The sequence below is a fragment of the Myotis brandtii genome, unplaced genomic scaffold (assembly GCF_000412655.1).
Source record: "Myotis brandtii unplaced genomic scaffold, ASM41265v1 scaffold618, whole genome shotgun sequence".
NCBI classification, from domain to species: Eukaryota; Metazoa; Chordata; class Mammalia; order Chiroptera; family Vespertilionidae; genus Myotis; species Myotis brandtii.
Window position 1 is genome coordinate 749,448 of NW_005370354.1, and position 25,719 is coordinate 775,166.

At 43.9% G+C, this 25,719-nt stretch overlaps 1 protein-coding gene across 1 annotated transcript in view; it reads left to right on the forward strand.

The window, feature by feature from the left end:
- Positions 1 to 6,172, forward strand: part of MLLT3 (myeloid/lymphoid or mixed-lineage leukemia; translocated to, 3) — a 277,692-nt gene extending 271,520 nt beyond the window's left edge. The window contains exon 12 of the mRNA XM_005879939.2: positions 2,170 to 6,172. Within this exon, the coding sequence (XP_005880001.1) occupies positions 2,170 to 2,301 (132 nt within the window). The 3' untranslated portion in view covers positions 2,302 to 6,172. The remainder of the gene's footprint in view (positions 1 to 2,169) is intronic.
- Positions 6,173 to 25,719: the final 19,547 nt, after the last annotated feature.

The following is a 25,719-nucleotide window of genomic DNA, read 5'->3' on the forward strand; positions in this document are numbered from 1 at the left end:
TGCCCCGTCCAATGCCATTCAAGTAGTGAGCAGAGTCAGAACTCGATATGCCAAGTTCAGGACTCTCTATTCTTAATGCTTTGTCACTTACCTACTGGCCTGCTAGTTGGGGAGATGAGTCACACTCTGGAATAATTGTCTTTTGCCTCTGCTGTATCCATTGAAAGGTAATTTGTTTCTATGGAAGTTTACACATTTTCACTAGCTCTATAATATTTCTACACAATGGAGCATAACAGATAATTTGCTCGGGAAAGTACTCTTAAATCAATCAATGTTAAATATATACTAAGTATTTGATTGCCTTGAAAGGTTTGTGTGTGTGGACATAGCTGGGTGTGTGTCTATGTATGTATGCAGATGTCTATGTGTGTGACTTATCCAAAGTTCTATAACTGTTTTTAAAATGATGGTCCTTTTTGGATATTCTAGTGTTAATAATAAGATTTTGCTTGATAAATTCTTATGTGAATATAGTAATTTAACCATAATTGGGAATACCCCTTTTAATAATCTCTTGATGCATGTAATAGAACCCTAGGTCCAGTGGTTTAAGCAAGTAAGGCTCCCTTTCCACCTCAGACCCATAATAACAGCCCTGGAAGTAAGTAATTTATGGTCAATGTGGTGGCTTAAAAGATGCTACTGAAGATACGGGCTCTTTGCCATCCTGCTCTGACATCCTTCACATCTTGCATTCATCCTCTTGAGGGAACAGAGCCACTACACTTCCAGGATTGCATCTTCATTCCAGACAGGCAGAGGGCAGAGGCCATACCCTTTACTAAAATTTTCCTGAAAGCCCAGTGATTTCTGAACAATAAATTTAAATAGCAGTATCAGCCAAGTGCCTTGGGGGGAAATGGGGGGGGGGGGCAGGCGTTGTAGCTGAGTGTATCGCCACTCCCAGAAAATCAAGCTTCTGTAAGTAAAGAAGAAGGGAATTGGGTAGGCAGTTTGCTATGTATGTCATGGGTTTGCAGTGTGAGTAACTTCTGTTATTGTTAAGCCAATAGTTATATCTGTAAAAATGGTTTCAGAGATTGAATAAGGCAATCACAGCCAGGTCTGGAGTTGTATAGCAATTGGAGGAGGCTTGATAGGTCTTTCTGAAAGCTGGAGCCAATGCAATGAGAAATGAGGTGTAACTATTCCAAACGGGAGACAAAGGCATTCTTTCTTTCTCTCGTTAATACTTATCACCCCAAAAAATTCAAGGGAATCAACGAGCATGACTATAAGTAATAAATATAGACTTTTATTCATTTTTATTGAAATATAATAAAATGTATAGCTATGTGAATTTTAACAAAGTGAGTGCATCTTTTATAACCAGCACCCAAACCAACCAACAAAACAGTTCCAGAAGGCTCCCATAAGCCTCCTTCCAGTCACTCCATACCCCTGATCTTCAGGGGGCAGAATTGTAGATGGCTTCAATCTTTTTCTTTGGGGGTTCTTGTATTTTCTAAAAGTTCAGCAGTAATGTAATCAGAAACAAAAATGTTCATTGTATATATGTGTGGATACAGGTGTGCATGTTGTGTGTATAGTTTCTTATTTTTTTTATTGATTTTAGAAAGAGAGGAAGAGAGAGAGAAAGAGATGTGAGAGAGAAATATCTATCAGTTGCCTCCAGACCAAGGATCAAACCCACAACCTGGGTATGCGCTCTGACCAAGAATAGAACCCTAGACCTTTCGGTGTTCTGGATAATGCTCCAACCAACTGAGCCACACTATATACTTTTTTAAAAAATAAGGAGTTTTGTTATTTCTAGGCTGGAATTCCCATACATCTAGTAGGTATAATCACTGTCCATTGAATCAGTTACTAATTTTTAAAGGGGTTTTAAAATTCTATCTTCCCCTCACAACCTACTCCTATTCTCACACCTGCAGTAAAATACTCTGCTGATTACTTGAAAGCATGAATCAGTTTAAAGGATATGAATGATGAGAACAGGTAATCTGCTCTCACTCAGAATTTCAAAGGGTTCATATTCCTTTGGCTTACAAATTAGGTAAGAGACACTTTGGTGCCATTAACAGTATAGGACCTTCTTACTATATTTGTCAAAAGTTCCATATTGACCCCCTCCACCTCTCTCTCTTTGCCTTTTAATGTCCATTTCTTATTGCCCAAACTTTTTCTTCTTTATTCCTCTAGATTGTGAACCTTATAGAAGAAACTGGACACTTTCACATCACAAACACAACATTTGATTTTGACCTTTGCTCGCTGGACAAAACCACAGTCCGTAAACTACAGAGTTACCTGGAAACATCTGGAACATCCTGAGGATACAACAACTGGATGCATCAAAAACTATTGGGTTTTTTTTTTTTGGTTGTGATATTTTTTTTGTTGTTGTTTATAAGAAAACACTCAGAATGATGCAACCAAAAGGGAAAAAAAAATAAAAATCAAACAACCTTCAGCTTTATTTTTCTTTAAAGCCAGTCATCATCTCTTGATAAAGGAGAGGTTAAGCAAACCAGCCTCAGCGGACCACTCTTCTCTCCAAGGACATCCCCGGGAAGAGTTTGCCTGGATAGCCTTGAAAACAAACAAATCAAACACAACACAAGAAAACTTAAAGAATGTGTATGGTATCATGTATCTCTCTCTGTGGCGGTTCATCCCACAGGACGAATGCATATTCAACACACTGCCTTATTACATAACTGATCTATTTATTATTGCATACAGATATCCTAAAGTCGTTGAGGGAATGACACCACAAGACATTACAAGTACTTGGTCCCGTGGATGCTCTTTCAATGCAGCGCCCTTGCCATCCCAAGCCCAGTGACCTTACTCGTATACCGTGCCACTTTCCAGCAACTTTTTCCAACTCCTTTAACTCGTCGCGGTCTGTATTTTCCACCTTTTGTTTTTCCAGTTCCAGGACACAAACGATCAACTTGGGGTGGGGGGACCAAATAACCACCCTGATTTTCTTCTTTGTGGTCTTTTTCCTGAAAGTTGGGGCCCAGTCCTTGGCTGTATCCATACAATGATCTTGGACCATGGCAGAAGAAGCACCAAATAGGATCATGACTTGCTGTCTAGCCTTAGTCAATAAACCTGTAGGACTTTTAAACAAAAGTGTACATGTAAACGTCCTGCATCCAGCCTTGTTGAGCTGTCATATCAACATTTGTGTGTCTGTTTTACTGTTATAATATTAGAGGGATATGGAAGTAAAGGCATTCCACAGGTTCGTCATTTTTAAAAGAGGAATTCTGGTTCTGTTTTCTAAAGAAATGTTGTAGAAATTCTTAATTTGGATCTATTTATTAGTAAGAGTTTCGGCTTTCTTCAGCTGCCAGTGTGTTCTTCATCTTTACCATAAAACCTGGAATAAGAGATTTTTGTTTGTTCTCATATGATCCCCTTAGACTCTTTTGTATTTGGAAAATTAAAATCTTCCTTTGGGGGAAATTCTTGGTTATTCTGCCATAACAGATTATGTATGAACTTGTAGATTCAGTGTTTTGATACCTGTTTAGTCACTTGCTTATGTTTCCAGAAGGATTTCTTGTATTGGTGAGAATTAAGATGGTTGGGGAGGGGGGATATTTTTGTTCTTGATGTACCCTGTTTTGAAACTAGAAATCTGTCCTGTGGCATGCAAAAGAAAGCAAATTATTTTTAAAGAAAAAAAAACAAACAAAAGAAAAGTACTTTTGGTGTCATTATTCCATCCTCTCCATTAATGGAGAAATGCAAAGTGAGAACAGCTCATCTTTCTAGAAACTCAACTGGAAAGAAAAGAAATACTTCTGGATCCAAAGGTTCGCTCCCTGGCTCAGCCTTAAGAAAGTCCCTATGTGCTAACAGACCAGTGTGTCCCTTGCTTATTCCCATGCCAGATGCTGTCTTTTCATCCAGAGATTAACTAGTGTCTGTACAGAAAATGGTCTTTCCAGACCCATTCTTTTGGACAGTAATGTAAATGCAGGTGGATAATGAAGCTATTTCTTCATTTTAAAAAGGGGATTTTTAAACATTTCTTTCTATCCAAAGACACTATTTTTTCCTTTAATAAGTAATACAGCCATGCTTCTTGGCAGTGACTTCTCTGAGGCGTCCTCCCTGGGGACAGTGTATGTTCCAACAATGTTGTGATTTTTGATGTTTGGCGTGAGCCGTCCTTGAAGCATTTGCTGTCTAGTCCACTCCTCAATGTTGAGAAACTTTGAGTTGTTGTAAACATTAGATGACTGACCAATTATGTGGTTTTAGTTGTGTGTTTTTTTGTTTGTTTGTTTGTGTTTTTGTACCTCACAGGTAAAAGGGGAGGGCAATGCTTATATGGAATTATTTGCAAAATTTAAAACTCTCTTTAAAGTTTCTAACTGCTAGTCCACATTTTCTAATTAAGCCAGAAATGTATGTGGTTTAACTAAAATATCTGTGTAGTTTAACCAGGAATGTACATAGGTAGTTTGGGCCGTTTTAATTTTTGTAATGAAATTGTGTGGCAAAAACTATGATTTGGCAATGTAAATATATTTTTGTTCCTTAGGTTACTAACCAAAACACTAGGTAACATAAATGATCAAACAAAAAAAGTTAATAAGAAGAGACACTATTACAGTGATAAAATTTAGATGTAAAGTTTAGGTAATAAAGCAAACATCATCGAGATGTAAGTTTATAATTGATAACAAAATTCAGAAAAACCTATCCACCATCCACAACTCATGGAGACAGCAAAATGAGCTTTCTACGAAATTCCAGTAGCATAAGAGTCACATTGTTAACTTTTTAGAAGTTAGACTCTTGCTCTCATCTAATTTATAAATGCAGAAATAATAAATCCCCTTCCAATTAATTTCAAATAGTTATACTTCTCTTCAAGTCACCCAACTCATTGCTGCCACATTTATATACACGTGCCTTTGAAACCTATTAAAAAATGTTTTTGGCACACGTGTATCCTAACAGTGGCTTTGGTTTCTTAAGCACAAAAGAAAAATGGCAGGGCTTAATTTCATATATATATTTCAAATAAAATTAATTGGGTGAGTGTGAATGTGGTTTGAGCCAGACAGAATATGATAAACTTACTTTAAATCCCCCCCCCCCAGTAATTTGAAGGGGGGGGGGGATGTATGTACAGGACTTTTCCCCTAATAAATTAGCTTTTGCCTCTGATGTTGCAGCAGACTATGTATGAGAGTGGCTGTTTCTGTCATGGCAGATGGCAGTCATGTCAGCAACAACAATGTTTGCAGTGACTTTGTTTCTTTACCATAATCCACCTCTATGTAGACAGCTAGGTATGTCTATACGTGCTGCATATTGTGTCAAAGTAGGGAAGACCATGAAAACGGAATATCAAGACACTAGAAGAAAAAAAATCATAAGAGCGTGTCCTAAGCCTTTTAAAATTGCTAAGCAAATCTCTCTAATCTGAATAATTGTGCACCTTTTTGTGGAAAGAGCCAATCCATTTGGTTTTCTTCCACCAAAAATATTTCCGCAGACACCTTCGACAGGCTCAGCTAATCTTCATAAAAGACAGTTCAGACCTGCATAACATTCCAAGCCCTATACACGTTAACGAGTTAACATACGCGTTTAAGAGAGACTTTATTCTTCAATGTTTTAACTCTGCCTAGGTAACAGAGTTGGATGTTCAGTGTTGGAAATGGTCAGTGTTTGTGTTGGTGGCTGGTGTTCACTTTTCTCACTGGATGTGATCCGCTCTGGAGTAGTTTTCTGTATGCTCATTGCTGTCCCCCTTTAGCATTGTGTGTGTTCATGCGCTGTACTGCAGACACACACACTTTTATAAACTTGCTTGGACTGTTGCCCTAAAACTCTGACTGTGATATAGAGTCTACAGCTGCAATGAATGTCAATCCCTGAGGTTTAGCCTTGGGCTGGATGTCAGCATCTTTTGACCTCTTGTTTTATATGATGCTTTTTTATTATGTGGGCACTGCCATCCCTGAATATTCCTTATAAAGATGCATCGAAGAAGTCAATTTAAGAGGAAGACAAAGTCACCACTGTCTGTAAACTGTAAATATGTATTTTGGCACTTCTATTCCAGTATTCTGAAAATACAGTTATGATGGAAATGCTGACAGATCCCTAACGGTGGCCAGAGCTACCATGCAGGGCAAAAATAAATTAAGTAAAAATGGATTCTTGAGATTAATAGTGCAAGGCCAATACATTTTATAAATCTGTCAGTATCTTTTTTAATAGAGTGTGTATGTGTAGTAATGTTGAAAGATACCCTGTGTATGTGTGTGTAGATGCTGTTATGTGAACCCCAAGGAATTCATAAGATGTATTTCCCATTGCTAAAACCCATGGTGAAATGTACATACAGATGGGCAGAAATAGGTGTTTTACTTAAATTCATATCTATTGTGGCTCCAGTTTCTTTAGAATGTATAGTCTTAGTGATTTGTGAAGAGTCATTTGACCGAAGTTTGGTTTTGCTTTGCATACAGAAAAACGGGCCTCTACCCTGTCTCAAGAAAGATGCTGGAAGAGAGAGTGCAGAGACCAGACCAGTCAGGCACTGCCAGTGCTCGAATCCCCGTGTCTGAGCACCACGTTCTGTGTCCTAAAACCAGTACGTTTTGTAAGGGCTGCAGAGCTGGGCAAAAAGTGGTGGCCCACATTCTTGGAATAAATCAGGTTTCTGGTGCCTGATATTTTTTCTTTTCCCCTATTTATCTGGAAGGTTTTGTTCATAAACTAAACAGCCTGCTATTGCTGGACAGAGTCAGTCTGACAAAAGGTCCTGTGTTGACTTTAGCAGCCAGAAACGCTGCCTTAACTAGACAGGAAGGAGAAAAGCTACTTCAACAAAGAGAACAGAATACTTTGAGTTTGGCAGATAACCAGGGAATTGTATGTAAGGCTCTTTTTAATAATAAAGAGACATCAAATTTGAGAAACTGTTATCTTCAGGCTGACAGCAGTGGAGGAGATAAGAGTGGACTGCCCTGTCTCTTATCAGCTAGAACCTGACTTTAGGTGTGGACGCATCAGTCCCAGATGGGCTGGGCTGACAGTTAAGCTTCCTAACGACCAGGCTTGAAGTGGACTCATCTCGTCCCTCGTTTCGGTGTAGATATTCTTTTGTTTATTTTAAAAGAATGGCCCTGCGTTTTCTCCAGCCTGGAGAAAGTCAAGATGGGCATCTGGGGCCTGTGGACGACTCAGGACGTTGTGGGCCACAGTCTCTCCCAATACATTGGTCCCTCTGCCTCTCGGGACTGTGTTCCCACTTGGATACGCAGTGGGCCCTGAAGCTTAACTGGGTCCTGACACCCAGACCTGTCTGCTTGGTAATTCAGGGACATAGTGTCCAAAACCAATGGTCTTGTTTGTTCTGATTAGTGGGGCAACTACGCGTATTTTATTGGTTTCCTTGCCCAGGATACCACCCAGATAGAACACCCTGAGCGCATTTCAGGGCTCTGCTTCCTCTGCCAGGGGACAGTATCCACACCTTCCTGTTTATGTGGCCCCTTCTTTAGAGTCCATGCCAGACTTTTCCAGAGGCCATTAACTTGCCCTGGGCTGTCAGCCTCTTGGTCTTAATTTCCCCCTCATTAAAGAAGGGTAACCTATATGGTACTTGAGGGCTAGGAAGGGAAGTACATGGCACAAACTAAAAACCAGCCCAGTAATTACAACTGGCTCAATCCCTGTTAAATAACAACAAAAATCACCTACCACCTGAATGGAAGGCTCCTGGAGGCCACCGTGTGCTAACTCCCGGCCCTCGGCAGTCTACCCAGAATAGGTGGCCGCAGGAGGGGGAGATAGATGGTGAGTAAAGGCGCAGCTATTTGCTCATTTTCCCTTGGTAATCATGTCTCCCACCACATGCAGCCCCCACCACAGAGTTCTGAAGTTTCAAAAGAGTAGAAAAGGATAAACCCAGGCCATTAAAAGAAAATAATCAAAGCTATTGAAAAGATAAAACAAATGAGTCTCACTAAAAGGGCCGTCTGTGCAAGTAATAAGGTTGAAATGCTGATACTGATTTCCTAGCTGCACAGCATTCCTCACACATGTGGTTTGTGTATCCGCGTCCGGGTGGGTGGTCTGGTGAGAAGTGCTAAATGCAGCAAGATGGCTTAGTTTCTGAGCAGTGGAGGGAAGCTTTGGGACAGGCTCAGCCGAGGCATCGAAGGCCCCTGCAACATAAAGAGGCTTTCCTTTTGTTTTGTTCCAGGAGGGAAAGTTTTAACTTGGCTTATTCATTTAAATATGAGTCTCTATTCTGCACAGAATCAATCCAAAGGGTGGGAGTTTGTGTTTGTGCGCTCGCATGTATTTTTTTTTTTTTCTAAAGCACCTCCTTGTCCCTCATCCCAGCCCTAAGGGGTGGGATGTATGGCATAGGATGTAATAACTCTCCATTTGTTCTCATTTATTCCCCAGGTGCTAGGCAACTATAAACATCTCTTTGAAAGTGATGTTGTGTTCAATAACACCTTAGTCTAGATACAACAGGAAAAACTCCTAAAAGCACAAATTATGAATACAGTCCACAAACAAAAGCCAGAGGGAGACGGACTCCCCCCAGAGGCACACGTATACTAACCAGAATGCTCAATGAAGGCCAGTCAGTTCAAGGAGGGGAGATTTGTTAAGGGAATATCTACTGCTCAGGAGACATGGGGCCCATTGATGGCTTGTGACAGACATGAAGCATTGCCAACTCCTGTCTGAAGATGGGTTGCTGCTTCATGAATATTCCTCAGAATTGCGGGTTTTATTTTGACTGTCATTTGCTTGGGGGATAGATCATCGCTTTCCACATTTTATTGATCTGTTTACAGGTTTATTGCCTGTCTGCCTCACTAGAGTGAAAGCCCATGAGGACTCGCACTCTATCTTACTCACTGCTGACTCCCCAGGACCTAGAGCGCCCACGTTTGTCCAACAAAAATGTGGGAGCGTTTTGTGGAACACTGATCTCTTTTGACATTTCATTAAAAATGATTTTATGTTTAAATAAGTTTGGAAAAACTGCCTAGTATATGACCCTCTTGGAAATTCATGACGTGCTCCTGTGTGAAATCTCTGTGAAACCATATGTTCTAACAACAACAACCAAACTTGTTTAATTTTATTTAATGCAATATTTTCCAAGTTGTATATAACACAATGGTAGTTACACAAGATGATAACAGATATTTTGCTCTTAAGTTCCTTGATCAAAATAGTGTTTTTAGTAGGTTTCATTCTTCAAGGTTTGCAACATAAGTTGGGATGCTACAGGTTCTGAGGAGGACTACATAGCTATTAATATGCCTGGAAACAGTTTTCTTGGACAATAAGGTGATCACTTATTGTCCAAACTAGGACATTTTTCAGAATGAAATGGCACACTATTAACTATTCAAGGACAACATAAGAAAACCAGGGCTGTCTTTGGCAAACCGGGATACGTGGTCACCCATTTCCAAGGCACACAGTTTGGGAAATGCTGAACTAAAAATACAACCTCAGATTTCTCTGTCACTTAGGCATGTGTAAAAGGTGTCTGATTGGGCTCTTTATGGTGACAGGTAGGAGCAGGCCCCTAGGGCCCAGAGCGTACAGGAGATTTTCAATGTTGCTGAAGATCCTTCATGGTTGAAGTGGTCCTGGGCCACCCCTCCCTTCCCCACCGCTGTGCCATGTTAGCCTATCATTTGAGTAATCAATAGGCCAGTATAGATGATCAGTTTTTCTACGATATATGCAAGGAGGACCCACTCCTTATATTGGGTCCCTAGTCCCTGCCCTGCTCCCAGAGCCTACTGCATGTTGAGGTTGGGTGGTTTCCCACACAGGATACCTGACACCTTTGCTGGAGATGCTACCTCTTCGTGGCAACCTGTGGAGCCACTCTGCCTGTGGCTGGAGCTGCCCACTCAGCAGGCTCTCTCACTGTTGGAGCATGTTCTGGAATTTTGCTGCCCTCCTCTCTGTCTCCAGGACCTGCTACCTGATATCCTTTAATATTTTTGGTGGTTCCAAGCTGCGCAGGCGCAATTCTTAGCACAAAACAAACATTCAAAAACTGTTGAGTGAATGGCTGTAAATAAACCTCTTGGCTTGCAAATGGGTTGCTACGTGGATGTCATTCTCGGCTGCCTCTTTCTCTAAAACTTTGTCTCTTCTTCTGCTGTTGCATTAAAGGCAGAATAGAACTGTGGTCAGAAAGGCGTGGTTTGGAATCCCAGCCCTGCCACTCCTAGCAGGGGAACCCGAAGCTTTCCTGACCCCTGGTTTTCTTCCCCGTGAGATGGGATTAGCATGCACCTCTGTTTTAAAGGTGTTGTGAAGGGGAGATGTTTATAGAGCTCTTAGCACACTGTGCCTGCTCCGTAGTAAGGAACTCGATAAATGGTGGTGACTTTAATTTTTAGTATGCAGTCTCTCGTTCAGCCTCAGTTGTCAGCCTGTTGTGATGTGCCCAACACACTAACAGCCATGGTCCCTGGCCAACCTCACAGGCATGTTCTTGCAGGACAGCCATCAGCTATGTAACTGCTGCCTTTGAACTAGTTTCAGCCCATGGAAAGGAAAGGGAGCCAGAGGTAAACATCAGAGTTTTCAGATCTCGTTCTGGCCTCAGAACAAAACACACTTCCATCCGATGAGCGCAGTTGCTGGAAGTAATGCTGGTGAAGCTCAGGTCATAGGTTCAAGACCCCTGCGAGTTCCTTGGTGTATCCCCTTACATGGCTACAAGCTTCCTAATCCTACACAACCATGCATGACTGTCCTGGGTCATAGAAGGGCAGGGGGAGAGCAGGCCCTTTCAGACTTGACTTTATGGTATCTGGAGGGAGTGGTTATCCAGTGCGATCATCATTGTCATCTTTATACATCTGTGGCTTACCACGTTGGTGAGGGGTGTTTGGGGAGGAGGCCATCCTCTTGAGAATGTTGGCCATTTCACCTGAGTAAGCCCAGGTTGTGGCCCTGGTTAGCCAGATGTTCTGCTCACCCTGTAGACTTTAGAATGATATCATGCTTTTTTTTAAAGGAAGACATCAGCTGTGTAACTGCTGTCTTACAATGCACACATGTCAGTAAACTCATTTCAGCATTGCACTCTTAAAAAACCACACCACAGTTTTTTTTGTTGTTGTTTTTTTTTGAGAAAGAGAGAAACATTGATTTGTTGTTCCACTTATTTATGCATTCATTGGTTGATTCTTGTATGTCCCCTGATCAGGAATCGAACCTGCAACCTTGGCATATTAGGTTGATGCTGCCACCAACTGAGCTACCAGGCCAGGGCCACAGCATGGTTTTGATCGGATATTATTGGCCATATCACTTTGTAGAGGACCCTGCTTTCACCATATAGACCTTTCACTATGTTGAAATGCCAAGAAATGCCACTTTAGTCACTATTCTCTGTATCCTTTTTCCCCTTAAATATTATGTAATGTATTAATCTCCTAAGGCCGCTGTAACAAGTTACCAACAAATTACCATGAATTTAGTGGCTTAAAACAACACAAATGTATCTTCCAGTTCTGGAGGTCAAAAGTCTGAAATATGTCTCACTGGGCTAAAATCAAAGTGTCAGCAGGGCTGTGCTCCTTCCAGAAGCTGCAAGGGAGAACCCCTTTCCTTGCCATCTCCAGCTTCGGGAGACTGCCCACACTCCTCGGCTCATGGCCCCTTCCCTCCATCTTCGAAGTTGGCAGTGTAGCTTCTTAAAAGCTCTCTCTGTCTTGACCTCTGCCTCTCTCTTCCATCTTTTATGGACTTTTGTAATTATCTTGGGACCACCCAGATACTCCAGGATAATTTCCCCATGTCAAAATCTTTAATCATAATCCTATCTGCCCCTTTGCCATGTACGGTAATATAGTCACAGGTTGGGGGGATTAGGATGTGGCCACCTTTAGGGGGCCATCATTGTGCCTACCACAGATGGGGAGATGCCCCATCTGTATGAAGATGCCCGTCCTTTTGGAAGTGTATGTAAGTCTATTTAATATCTGAGTAGAACTTATTTGCCCCACATTAAAAACAAAAGCAATTTTGCTACTGGTTCCAATTGTTCATCGTATCCTACCTGCTGATGATGACTGTGGTGGTAATTTCTTCAAAAGTTGGAGGAAAATTCACAGTGAGCCATCTTAAAAGGTTATTTAAGGTTTTAGCTGTGGTGACGGAAATTCAATCAGTCACCAGATACTTATTGAATGCCCACCACGTACCAGCCACGCCCCCAAGGAGCCCGTGAAATGCAGCAGCTGTGGCTGCGGAATTTCCTTTCCATTTTGATGGGATGGAGACTCTTCCCTCCTGAGCAGCGATGTCTTCCTGTGGTTAGAGCTTCTTTGAAGTTATCTGGGAGTCCTTCCCTGGCAGGCAGGCTGAACGGCCGTTCTGGGCTCCCGGCCCTCTTATTCCCCTTGCTGAAGGCAAACTTTCCTAATCTGATCCGAGACATGAGCATTTTAAAGGATTGCTCTGAATAAATAGTTCAACTTAAAGCCATGCACAGGGAGCAGTCTGGAGCACCGACTGAACAAAGGAGCCGCCCTGCAGTGTCTGCCACAGAGTCCAAGCAGCATTGCTCCTTGCTGCGCGGGTTTGTTGAAAAAGATGAAAAACCCCATGACCTCAGCCTCATCGTATACCATCTGACTCAGTGGTTCCGTGTGCTCAGCTGTGGTCTGGGCTCAGCCCAATCACCTAGCCTAGGTCCTAGGGGGCTTTTACAAGCTGTTCTTCCAGAGCTTCTTCTGCAGGGGCCTGGGATATTGACATTTTCAAGTGCTCCCCCGATTATTCTAATGTGAAACTGGGGTGGTAGGTATGATAAATAAAGTCCTGGTTCCCACTGCCAGAAATTTGGGTTCAGTAAGCCTAGCGCTGGGGTACAAATCCCGATTGTTCAAGTTCCTCAGGTGTTCTAAAGTATAGCCAGGTTTGGGGGGCTGCTGTCCTAGCAACAAGCTTTCAGCTATTAGAGTTCTGTTTCCCAGGGGTCCCTGATGCTAGCCAATAACTTATTACCAATACGGATTCCTGGGGTCCACCTCTATCCCAGGCTTCCTGATGGGGGCGGTGTCCAGAGAGATGCAGGTTTAACATGAGCTCCAGGTGGTTCTTACCAGGGAATTGCAGGGAGCCCTGATGGCTAATGAGGATCCTGATGCAAAGCACTTACAATTGGGCCTTGACTTATATTGACAATCTAGTGCACGAATCCACTGTCAGTCCAGGCATTTGGCCAATACTCCTGGGGCTGGGTGAGTGGTGTCTGAAGGACACGTGTAAGGAAGCTGTACTAGGTGTCATGCTAGTGGCGTGGAATACTTCTGTCCCCGAGTATTTCTATTCAGACTTCGTGGGTGTTGATGGCCACCTGGAAAGTGATGTGTAGATCTGTTAGGTCATCTGATAGGTTATCAATAAGAAAGGGGGAGGTTTGTTGTAAAGCACTGTGCATGGGAAAGACGAAAATCAGATGCGAATCCATCTGAATAAAAATAAATGAGAAGTACTTAAGAATGCACCAATCAAATTTTCTGTGATGGAGACAACATGTTGGCAGTGAAAGCTTTTGTCTGTTCTGATTCCACAAACCCGCACCAAGTATAAATTTTTAAGGTTTCTTTTACATAATCTAATTAGTTAGCAACTCTAGTATAGAAAACAACAGTTTATTCTTACTGTTTTAGTTTTGCTTTTCAATGAATGCATTCTTTTCTCATGTCTGTACCCTGTAACCAAAGTCAAAAATGTGTTTCCCTGAAATTATGTAGCCTTCTGGTGTGGTGGCATAGAGTAGCTTTGTTAGCCTGAATTTTTGTACAATCATCCAAGCCCTCCTTACAGATGATTTTCCAGCATATTTACATAATCAAATCATCAATCTATTGATCATGTCCTCACACCTAACCGATGTAGGAAAACTCAATGTGATGTGCCCTGCAAGGAATCTCCACAGTCTTGATTGATTGCAGAGATTTCCCTTTAGGTTTTGATGTATTTTCTTCTGTAGACCAAAAATGATGGTTATTTCCAGTAAGTCGACTAAGCAGGAATATAATTTTTATGTCATTTAATGTTCATAGGATTCAACGCCTTTTCTCCAAGACTCATTATTGATCTTGCATTGAAACCCCTCATGACAATAAGCCTATTTATTGTATGGGAACACATTTTTGATAAGTTGTCTAAATCATCCAATATTTTCTCTTTTTCAAGATATGTCATCCATGTGAAGGTGCCACTGATTTAAAGATATTTTAAAAGGACCATCAAATATCTCCACCTGATGGTTACACCGCATGAGAAAGACATTTTCTCTAACAAAGTGTAATCACTACCTTCCTCCCTGAGCATTCCACCCCTTGAGTGATTCCCGAGTTGATTTAATTCTGGGTCAGCCTGTCAGTTTCAGTTGGTAGCAAATGGAGAGGTAGGCTGATTTCTTGAAGGGCATAAAAATTAGATATTGATTTTTTTTTATCCACTCCCCTTTCTCTTTCAGTTGATTTGATTATTGGTGAACATAACTGATATGTAGGATTGAAACCTAAATAATGTGACAAATCTTGTGAAAGCCATTCTCTTGCTTTAAGGAAGATTTTTTTTTTTTACCTGAATTAAAGTGGAAGGTGTAGGAAAATGAATAGTTCTTGGACTTTTCTTGCTTGGCTCTGGGCAAACATAGAGTAAAACATAATCCTCTGTTGTGACAAATTTACCCGTAGTGTGTAGGCTTTGCTTTTCCATCCTCCTGTGTGGCTTTTGATTTTGTGTGCCACTGACCTTCCTAAATACAGGTCTTTTCATTGTAAGCTGCCTATTATTTCAATAGCATGGTATAAATTATAGTTAAACCAATAAATAACTGTTTATCCTCCTGGCAGGCCCATCCCATGGTTATTCCTTCATCAGTTGTTGACTGAAGTGATTTTCCAGACTGTGAACGAGCAGGAATTCACTGGGGTGGGGTCTGTGCTCCAAAGCCAAGGTGGTTGCTTTCCAACCACTAAAAGCAACCAACTTGGCTGAGGATGCCAAGTTGAAGAAGAGGCCTTATATAGAGCTTAGAATGAGAGGAGGTGCTAGACAAGAAGATAAAGGCTGCAGAGCAGGAGATGTGTGGTGTGAGAGAGTCACTGAAGGAGGTGTAGGGGTCTGAGTGGAGTCCCACAGAGCACCAAGAAGGCATGTAACCGAGTCTGTACAGGAAGGCATTCTAAGAAAAGGAAACAGTATGGACAAAGGGGGAATATAGAGCATCTCAGTCAACTACATCTTTGAGTTTGGTATGACTCAAAGATAGAATGCAGGTGGGGGGGACACAGGAGGTAAAACTAGAGAAGTTAGCTAAGTCCAGGTGATGGTAGTCATTGTTGCCAGACTTAGAAATGTGGGCTTTATCCACTGGATAAATGGTCAGCATGATAAATGGGAGTAGATGAACAACTTGACATTCTAAAGTAGGGTCCCATACTCCTCCCCTCCACAAGGTGTACACCGTAAGTGCCCTCCAACTCCAAGCTGCTGTGCTCTCATGACACTTTTAGCATGAAACTCAGTTACATGCATCTCACAGTATTCTCATTATCCTTGTATCAGTTACCTACTGCTGTGTAACAAATCACCCCAATAGTTAGCAGCTTAAAACAACATATTTATTGTCTCACAGTTTCTGTGGCACGTAGGTAGGGCTTAGCTGGGTCTTCTGCTCAGGGCCTTTCACAAGGCTGTACTCAAGTGCTTCCAAGTTCATTTAGTAGTTGCTGTGAGGAATCAATTCCTCATGGGCTGTTGGATTGAGGCCTCAGTTCCTTGCTGGCTTTGGCTGGAAGACACCATTAGTTTGTTGCCACATGGGCTTTTCCAACTGACAGCTTATTTATTAAAGGCAGCAAGAGAGAGTCAGCTAGCAAGATGGAAGCCATTGGTCTTTCATAATCTAATCATGGTGGTGACTTTTTCCATATTCTATTCATTAGAAGCAAGTCACTAGGTCCAGCCCAGGCTTACAGAGAGGTTACCTCTGTTATCATGTCAACAGTAGGAATCTGGACATGCCACCTGGGTGATTCCTAATTTGGAGGGCCAGCCTTCCTCTCGGATGGAGCTTGATGGTTGGATAAGAAGCAATAATGTTTCTTGGAGGCACTTCCTGATATCCCAGATCTTAGGACAGGCTCAAGGAGGCAGGAGAAGGCATTTTGTTCCCTGACTGGGCTGCATCCTCCTCCCCTAAAGGGAAATGTGGCAGAGTTCCAAGGCCCACATATGGGGAGAGGAGAAAGAGTTGATATATGTTAGAAAGAGTCAGCTTGGATTTCTGTAGGCTGCTTGTTTATGCTTCACCAGTTCAACTTTCTGGTTTGTAAATCATGGCCATTTGTCTTTCCCTATGGGAAGTTTTTAGTGGTTGGAAAGCAACCTCCTCTGACTTGGTTTTGGAGCACAGATCCCACCCCAGTGGATTCCTGTGCAGCACGAACATGGCAGATTCTCCTCCGGGTTTCTCTCTTGTAATTGAGGGTATTCCATTCCACTCGTTATATGTTTTGGTTTTTCAAATGTTCCATCAGGATTATGACTTTCTCTCCAATGTGACTGACTCCCAAGCCTCACCCAAATTTCTAAGATGGTGCCAGTCTTTGCATGGATGTGTATGTAATTGGCTGGTCCAGACAAGGTGACCAGTATTCACATCTGCTCCTACATAAAACTAACATTTATTTTCCAGATTTATTTACTTATTTATTTATTAAACATCTATTGAATGCCTATTCAATGTCACTTTCAGTGTTAGTCTGGGAGAATAAACCACAGTATCAGCCCTGTAGGAGCTTATAGACTCTAGAATATTTTGAGGTTGGCCTGTCTCATGTTATATAATCTTGCCTTTTTACGAAAGTGCCATCTTAGTAAATGGTTTCAAAATATTTACAGGTAACAACTACACCAACAACAAATTGTTCCTCAAAATGTTGAAAAATTTGTGGTCTCCTCTTCACTTTACTTTAAACCTATGGTGTATATTTAAGGAAGGACTGAATTTGGTCCACGTCAAGTGCAAGGAGAAGAGAACCTACTAGGTAAGTGAGTTTGGAGGAAGTATGAGAGTACACAATAGGTTCCAGGCCCAGCCTCCCCACTGATTTCTTGTTCTTCATCTTTCATCTCTGCTTCCCTTTTTGGTCAAAATAACCCCTATTTGGATGAGACTAGGAAAAATGTTTCCCACAAAGGCACTTTGAGCTTGGAGGGGAGTGTTAATGAGCCCTCAGTGCTATTTATATAATTCCGCCAATTATTGGCTCTATGACCTTAAATAGTTAATTAGCCTCCCTAAGCCAGTTTCTCAACTATAAAATGGGGGTAAGAAGAATACCTTAATTCATTTCTTTACTCAAGAATGTTTTATTGAGAACACTGTTTTGGACAGTGGGAATACAGAAGTGAACAAAATGAAGTCCTGCCCTTGTGCAGCTACATTCTAGTTGGAGGGTCACTAAGCATATAGCAGGTTGGGGTTGAGGTGGAATGGGGAAGATGTACGCAGAGCAGGAGAGATCGGTGGAGGTGGGGTGCTGTGTGTATTGGCTGGTGAGGAAGGTCCCAATGAGAAAGGCCTAGGGAGACTAAAGGGGACAAGTAGTGTGACTGTCAGGGGAGGGAGGGAGCATCACAGGGGGAGGAGCAGCACTCGGACCAGCACAGCTGGAGAGGAGAAACTGAGGGGAAGCTATGCAGAAAACATGAGCAGATCACAGGGGCCCCACTATAGTTTGTAGCAAGACGTGGCTTTCCTTTGATTCAGATAAGTGTCGTCATCTGACTGCTGTTTTAAGTATTATTCTGGAGTTTGGGGTGGATTAAATGAGTTAATGCAAGAAAATCAGCACAATGCCTATAACATGGGGAAAAATAATAAATGGCCCCAACTGGGTGCCTCCGTTGGTTGGAGCATTGTCCCGTACACCAAGTGGTTGCGGTTTTGATCCCCAGTTGGGGCCAGTATGGGAGGCAACCGATGGATGATCTCTCTCTTTTTCTCTCTCTCTAAAATCAATAAATATATCCTCAGGTGAGGATTAAAACAATAACAAACCATAAATGTTATTTCCAGGGAAAAGGGGACTATGATCACAAAGCATCAAGCCTTCGGAAACATATTTGCAAAGTTCTGTGTCATCCAGATGAATGGCTTTAGGGCCTAAGAAACTGGGGTTTTTCTAAAGGATGTTCACTCCATACCAGTGGGGTTTACCCTCTCAGGGGGGGTAGACAGGGGCATTCATGGTAGAGAACACTTAGCTGTTGAGAGTTTAGTGGCTCAAAATGATAGTTGTGTTTAAGGATGTCTTTGGAGCAGCTCAGAGCACGCCCACAGAAGATTGAGGTTGTCCCATGTGCATTTTTGCTAATGGCTTTGTAGAGACTAGATTTATTAACTGCCACCCATCTGCTAACCCCATAGACACCTGGAAAAGCCAAGGCTGATTCCAATGGCATGGAAGCATGAGAAAGCCAACCTGGGGCTGAAGCAGGGAGAGGCAGAAAGGGCCATGATGATGGAGGGGTGAATGCTCTGCCTAATTTAGTGTCAACACTGAACCTGAATGTAAAAATGAGTATGTACTGAGAAACAGCAAATTAGAGCTTGCTCGAGAGGTTTGCTGAGAATAAGTGCTTTTGAGTGGATTAGGCTATAACTGGAAATTGAAAATGAATACTTAGAAAGAATTGAGCCCCGAGAAGGGCAACCCAGCAGTTCACCTCTGGCCTGAGAGGCAGCCACCGGGAGCTGGTTCCGGTTTGCAGTGCTTGTGAATTTTAAAGGCAGAGGATGAAGTGAGGCTTGGAAACTCACTCCTGCCGTAAGTGAACACCCAGAGGTGCTCATGAAAGGGAGGCCCCGAAAACCGTGGCCCCAGGGCCCACTGCGTGCCTTGATGAAGGAGTTTGTGTGAATCCCAGGAAGTCAGGCAATGGGGCCCTCATCTTCTCTGTGCGGAGAATGAAACGATCCACGAGGCATCGGAGAGCCAAGTTCTTTCCAGGCCATTTTGCTTCTCATAACAGCCTTTACTTCGGTGATGGTCGGACAGACCTGGGCGTTTCAGCAGATGTGTAGTGTCTGAAAGCTGAAGCAAGCCAGCCAGGCACTATCTGTCACCCGTTCTTCACGGCTCCCGTCCTGTCCTCACTCCTGCAGCTTTCCCTCACGCCTCCCCTTTTCCCTGTCACATGTTGTTCTCTCCCACTGGCTCTCCTGCTGCCACCCTACTGTGCCAGATTTCTCTTCCTTAATCACCTCTACGAAGTGTGCGAGGCAGTGAGCGATGTGTGTACAGTCAGCGATCGGTCCACACGCTGGTTGTTGCCGTAGCGTTACTTCAGCAGAGAAGAGGACAAGGCCTTTGGTCCCCCCCTGGGAGCAGGTCAGCCTCCTGACAGGGTCTGAGTGTGGGACAAGAGGTTGATAGTTATTTAGAAAGCAGGAATTTGCCCTCCAAGCTCTGGGAGGTTTAGAGCAGGCTATTTATAATCCATCAGGGGATTAAAAAGAAAATAGGCAGGTTGTGGGATATTGCCATAGATCACCTCGACAAGATGAAAAGATAGAGCTGCTCAGGAAATGTGTTTACAGATAAGAGGCAAGTTTAAAACACTGGGCCACGATCACGGGGACTGTGACTGATTGCACCTACTAAATAATGTATAAATGAATGTTATTCAACAACTACGGATATTGACTGGCCAAATAACAGTGGACAAATGGAGGCATGAGCAGGAGCCTTAGCAATGAATCTCTGCAGGCCAGACCCTGCTCAGGGCGCTCTTGGCTCTGCCCTCCCTCTTGCCTCTAACTAGTCTACTTTCAGCTCATTTGGGGGGAGTTCATTCCTTACTCATTTGTTCATTCATTCACTGCCACACATTGAGTACCTGCTCTGTGTCAGATTGGATACTTTTAGAAGAAAAGATGCAGCCTTACCCTGAAGGGCCTCGTGGGAGGGAGAGAGGAAACAAGCCCAGCTACTGAAAATAAATAATGAAATGTGTACAGATCTAGACAAAAGGTACTGAAAACCTAGGGGGCATACCTCAGTCTGGCAAGTATCTCAGAACTAGGACCTGGTGTTTTTACTCTGGGTTACAAGAGTCTTGAGCTATTTCTGAATGATGGAGGCTTCCCCCTTGCCCCTTTCATAATCAGGATGAACTAGAAGAGATGGTATACATTCAAAGTTCATTGAGAAACTAGACGTGAGTCTGAAATGAATCCAACCTGACCTTTTTTCCTCCCAGCCCACATGAGCATTAAAAAAAAAATCCTTGAAATAAAAAGATCCAAGCAGGCCAGACAATTGACAGCCTGTTTCTTGTTTGTTAGATGGAGAGAATGAGAACATGGCAAACTTGGGAGTGGATTTTTCTGAAGTGGAAAAAAACATTGTTGATGAACAAGGCTGTACTTGCATTAGAGCTGGGTTAGACAATTCAGATTGCTTATATGAGTTAATACTTTAAGGCCATTATTATAAAAATAGTAGGTAATATTTGGAAGATGGCAAGGACAACTGTATCCCACAGTTAGACACACCTCCCCCTTTTGGGAAGGAACTCAAAGCCTCTAACTTTCAATGTTAAGGGAAATTCTTGGAAACCTCTCAGAATAAGTTCATAAAGAACAGCTGGTATGTTTTAGTTTCATTAAAAATGCCAGGCTTCCATTTGACAAAGAAGTTTCCCTTAATCTTCAAATTTCCGTTTAGGGCACTAGAGATGGCTAATTATTAAGTGGTGTCAAGGAGGGAATATAGGGACTGCAATAATTAGGTTGGGAGTTGGTTATAAGTGCTTATCTCTAAAACAATGAGCAGTAATTAGCTGAAATATTAAGAAGCCTAGCAAATATGTATTTTTAAATACCACCACCACCACCCCACCTCAGCACAATTAAATCAGAATCTTGAGTGGTGAGCCACCAGGCACCAGCAATTTTTAAAATGTCTCAGCTGATCCTAATACGCAACTGGGACTGAACACCACAGCTCAAGGGGGGTTGCTAAACTTGGACATGGAAAGACTATGTGGCCCAGTCACCGAGATACAACATGATTTATTAAGGTGATAGTTGTAAATGTTACTCAGTGTAGAAAAAGCGGGACTGGGCAAGGTCCCCAAATGTCATCAATCATCCTTTGGCCAGTATGGCTGGGTTAGAGCAAACAGGGTGCCGTGGCTGAGAATCGGAGTGGGATGCTAAAGAGTAAAGGGCGTGATCAACCACTGGCACGTTAGGCCTTTCTTAGTTTCTGTTTGAAAATCCAAAGCTGTCTTCCTCCCAGAAAGGCACTTGATGGGAGTGGAAAGGAGATTTGGAGAGAAAGCCCGAGTGAGAGAGATGTTTTTACCAAGTTGAAGCCAAGTATCACGTCTCGTGCATGTGAAAACCTAATACGGGAAATCTGTAGCATATGGCAGAACTAGTTCCTGCGAGAGGGCACGAGAGAGAAGCATAAGCATGAGCAAAGGCTTGGAGCCCATAGCTTTGAGCATTCCAGTCCCTCTCTATGGAATGTAAGTACAGTGACTGTGATGGTTAATTTAATGAGTCCCCGTGACTGGGCTAAGTGACGCCCAGTTAGCTGGTAAAACATTATTTCCGGGTATGTCTGTGGGAGTCCTTCCGGAAGAGACTGGCATTTGTATCAGTAGACTGAGTAAAGAGGTCTACCGTTACCAATGTGGTGGGCATCACCTGACCCACTGAGGCCCAGAAGAGAACATAAAGTCAGAAGAAGGCCAAATTCTCTCTTATTGAGCGGCGGCTTCCATCTTCTCCTGTCCTTGGACATTGGACATCGGAGCTCCTGGGTCTCAGGCCTTTGGACTCAGACCTGATTATACCATGGGCTTTCCTGGTTCTCTAGCTTGTAGACAACACATCTCAGCCTCCATAACCAATATCCAGAATAAATATCCTCTTAATGTCTCTATATATATCCTACTAGAGGCCCGGTGCACAAAAATTTGTGCACTCGGGGGGGAGGGGGGGTCCCTCAGCCCGGCCTGTGCCCTCTCACAGTCTGGGACCCCTCGGGAGATAACGACCTGCTGGCTTAGGCCTGCTCCCGGGTGGCAGAGGGCAGGCCCAATCCCTAGGTGCAGCCCCTGGTCAGGCTCAGAGCAGGGCCGATTGGGGAGTTGGGGCGCCGCCCCCTGTCATGCACAGAGCAGGGCGGATTGGGAGGTTGTGATGCCACCCTCAGTCACGCTCAGGGTAGGGCCGATTGGGGGGTTGGGGCACCGCCCCCTATCACACTCAAGGCAGGGTCGATGGGGAGGTTGCGGCGCCACCCCCTGTCACGCACAGAGCAGGGCCAATCAGGGGGTTGGGCACTGCCCCCTGTCATGCACAGAGCAGGGCGGATCGGGAGGTTGCAATGCCACCCTCAGTCACGCTCAGGGTAGGGCCGATTGGGGGGTTGGGGCACCGCCCCCTGTGGTTGGGGAGCCCCCTGTCACACATATAGCATGGCGGATCAGAGGGTTGGGGCGCTGCACCCTGTCACACTCAGGGCAGGGCCAATGGGGAGGTTATGGCTCTACCCTGTCACACACAGAACAGGGCCCGTTGAGGGGGGGGTTTGGGGCGCCGCACCCTGTCACACACAGAGCAGGGCTGATCAGGGGGTTGGGGCGCCTTCCCCTGTCACGAACAGAGCAGGGCGGATAGGGAGGTTGTGGCCCTGCCCCCTGTCACACACAGAGCCGCAGGGCGATCAGGGGGTTTGGGTGCTGCCCCCTGTCACGCTGATCCCAGTGCCAGGAGCCTTGCTGCTCCGCTGATCCCAGTGCCGGGAGGCATATTACCCTTTTACTATATAGAATAGAGGCCTGGTGCACGGGTGGGGGCCGGCTGGTTTGCCCTGAAGGGTGTCCTGGATCAGGGTGGGGGTCCCCACTGGGGTGCCTGGCCAGGCTGGCTGAGGGGCTGAGGGCTGTTTTCCGGCTGGCGGGTGACTGAAGCTCCCAACTGCTCCTCTTTTTCTTTTTCTTTTTTCTATTCTGGGCCAGCTTTAGCTCTGAGGCCTCGCTGCTGAAAGCAGGTTTCTGGCCTTTACCTTCTGTATTTGATACAATGTTGCGGTCCGGCTGGCTGAAGCCCGGCTGACTGAAAGCCGGTTTCTGGGGTTTTGTTTAGCTTCTATATTTGCAACATAGTACATAGTTGCTTAGAGTTGCAGCTGAGAGGCCTGCAAGGGCGGGGAACGTTGGAGTCCACAGTCACTGGAGCAAGCAAGCCTCCCTGTTCGCTTCAGTGCATGGCTGCTGGCCGCCATCTTGGCTGACAGTTAATTTGCATAAGGATATGCTGATTAGCCAATGGGAAGGGTAGCAGTCGTACGCTAATTACCATGTTTCTCTTTTATTAGTGTAGATTGGAAAATACTGACTAATTTAGTGACCATCCTGGATTTTCCAGAGTGGCTTAGATAGTGGCTCCATAATCACTGTGTTGCATCAATGTCCAGTGCTTTGAAATCCCAGCGCTTAATGCCCAGTAAATGTACATTCATGTTTGTTGATCTGAACTGATGGCCACTACCCCCTCCAAATTGCCTCTCATACACAGAACCAAACTCCAGCCACTGAAGACCATAATTACCCAATGAGCAGAGGCAGGGACACCCCTGGGATGAAGATCCATCTCTATGAGTCCCCCTGGGTATGCAATGTGAAAACTGGCTTCTTTCTGACGTGTAAACCATTGCCACCTTCCCTTCTGACAGCCCCGCTCCATGTCCCCTTTTCCACCCCCCAGGCTCCTTGGGTCCCACACCTGTATCTCATAGTACTGATCTAGCTTTGGATTTCCCATTCCATGTGGGCAATGACATCCCCTTTGGGATCCACACATCTGCCCCTGGCAGTACTAGATCTCCGCTTCAGAGCTGTCATTCTCTAGCTGTCTTGCCACCATCCTCGGGGACACAAGCACCTTGTCAGAGCACTCATGTGCATTGTTCATCTGGAAGAAAGGCTACATTATTCACTCATATATTTTGCTCAAGAAAAGCAACTGTTTTGAGCTAAGCCAGTAGTTCTCAGCCCTGGCTGCACCCAGGTCTGGAACCCACACTTTGAGATTTCCTCAGCTTAAACTTTTGTCTCTGTCTTGAAATCACATGAGAAGTGTTTGTGCATTTCAGGTGGGATCATTGGCTCACACAAAGGTCATCGGGGGCGGGGGAGGGGGCACCCAACTCCTGGAAGGCAAAGGTGGCTCAGGTGACTGCACAAACCCCTTGCAGACACTCGAAGAGTCACAGGAGACTGGGGTAGGATTCCAGGTTCCAATGTTCTAATCTCTCCCAAACATGAGGGTCCTCTGCTGGCAGTTCAGATTCTCTGTTAAGGCAAAGGATTCAGTTCAGCCAAGGAGAGCCAATTGCTGGAAGAAGAAGCAATTGTCAGCACGAAGACAGCTACTGTTGCTCTCTGTTTCTCTAACTTTCAGAAGTGTAGCCCAGACAGTTAAAGTCTCCAACCATTTAAATCACTTCTATCCCATTTAATTTCACAAAGAATCCAGGGTGGCTAAACTCTAAGTAATTTTAAGCTTTAAATGACCATATTCAAAATATGAGCTCACATATTTTTGAGAGGAGCAATTTTTTTATTCTAATTAAGATGCAGACCCGACTCATTCTGGGTTACAGCTCTCCAGAGTTTCCATGTCTCTTTGCTTGGCTCAACACGTCGGTTTTCTTCTGTATGGCACATCTTGGCTGGTGAAAGTCTGAACTGAAAATGCACAAGTATCTGTTAAGACAATCCTGTTAACCTGTTGTTACCTGCCAATTACATTGTTCCTTGTTTTAGAAATCCAGTTGAAAGAGACATGCTAAGAACTCCATTAGGAGTAGCCAGTATGGGTTTTTATAAGTATGGGTAGGGAATCTGCCTACAGCAAGTAGCACCAGTGCTGGCATGCTCAGAAAATTCCAACTGGAGGTGGGAGTAAGTGGCACTTGGCAAAGTTGTCCTCTTGTCCTAATTGCCTAGTCTCAATTAAAAAATGTATTGTGTGTATATATTTTTGGGGAGAGACATTATGGTAAGCTTTTCAAAGCCAGTTTCCCCGGAGCCTTCTCTTCATCAGCTCAATTTCCTCTTGGGTTGAGGCTAACATTTGATGGTGTGTCCTGAGGGGTAGCTGGTGGGAGAAGACTTCGCCCCTCAGGAGCTGAACAGTCTTCAAGACTGAACCAACTGCTGGCCCTTCCAACCAAATCTCCTGAAGCCAGTTCTCTCTGCCTTCTGATCCAGTGCGAGATGAGAACTAGAAACCATGAAGCATGTCCTAACTTCTTCCCATTGTGCAGTGAGGTGGAAAAAATCTGCCTCCACTTCCTTTAATATGTAGACAGATAGAGATATAGAGAGATAGACATAGCCACAGCCACAGACACAAATACAGTCATAACACAGACACAGACACAGCCATAGACACAGACACAGACACAGACACAGTCATAGACACAGACACAGACATAGACACACACACAAACACAGCCATAGACACAGCCATAGACACAGACACAGACACAGACACAGACACAGACATAGACACAGCCATAGACACAGACACAGACGTAGATACAGACACACAAACACAGCCTAGACACAGACACAGACACAGAC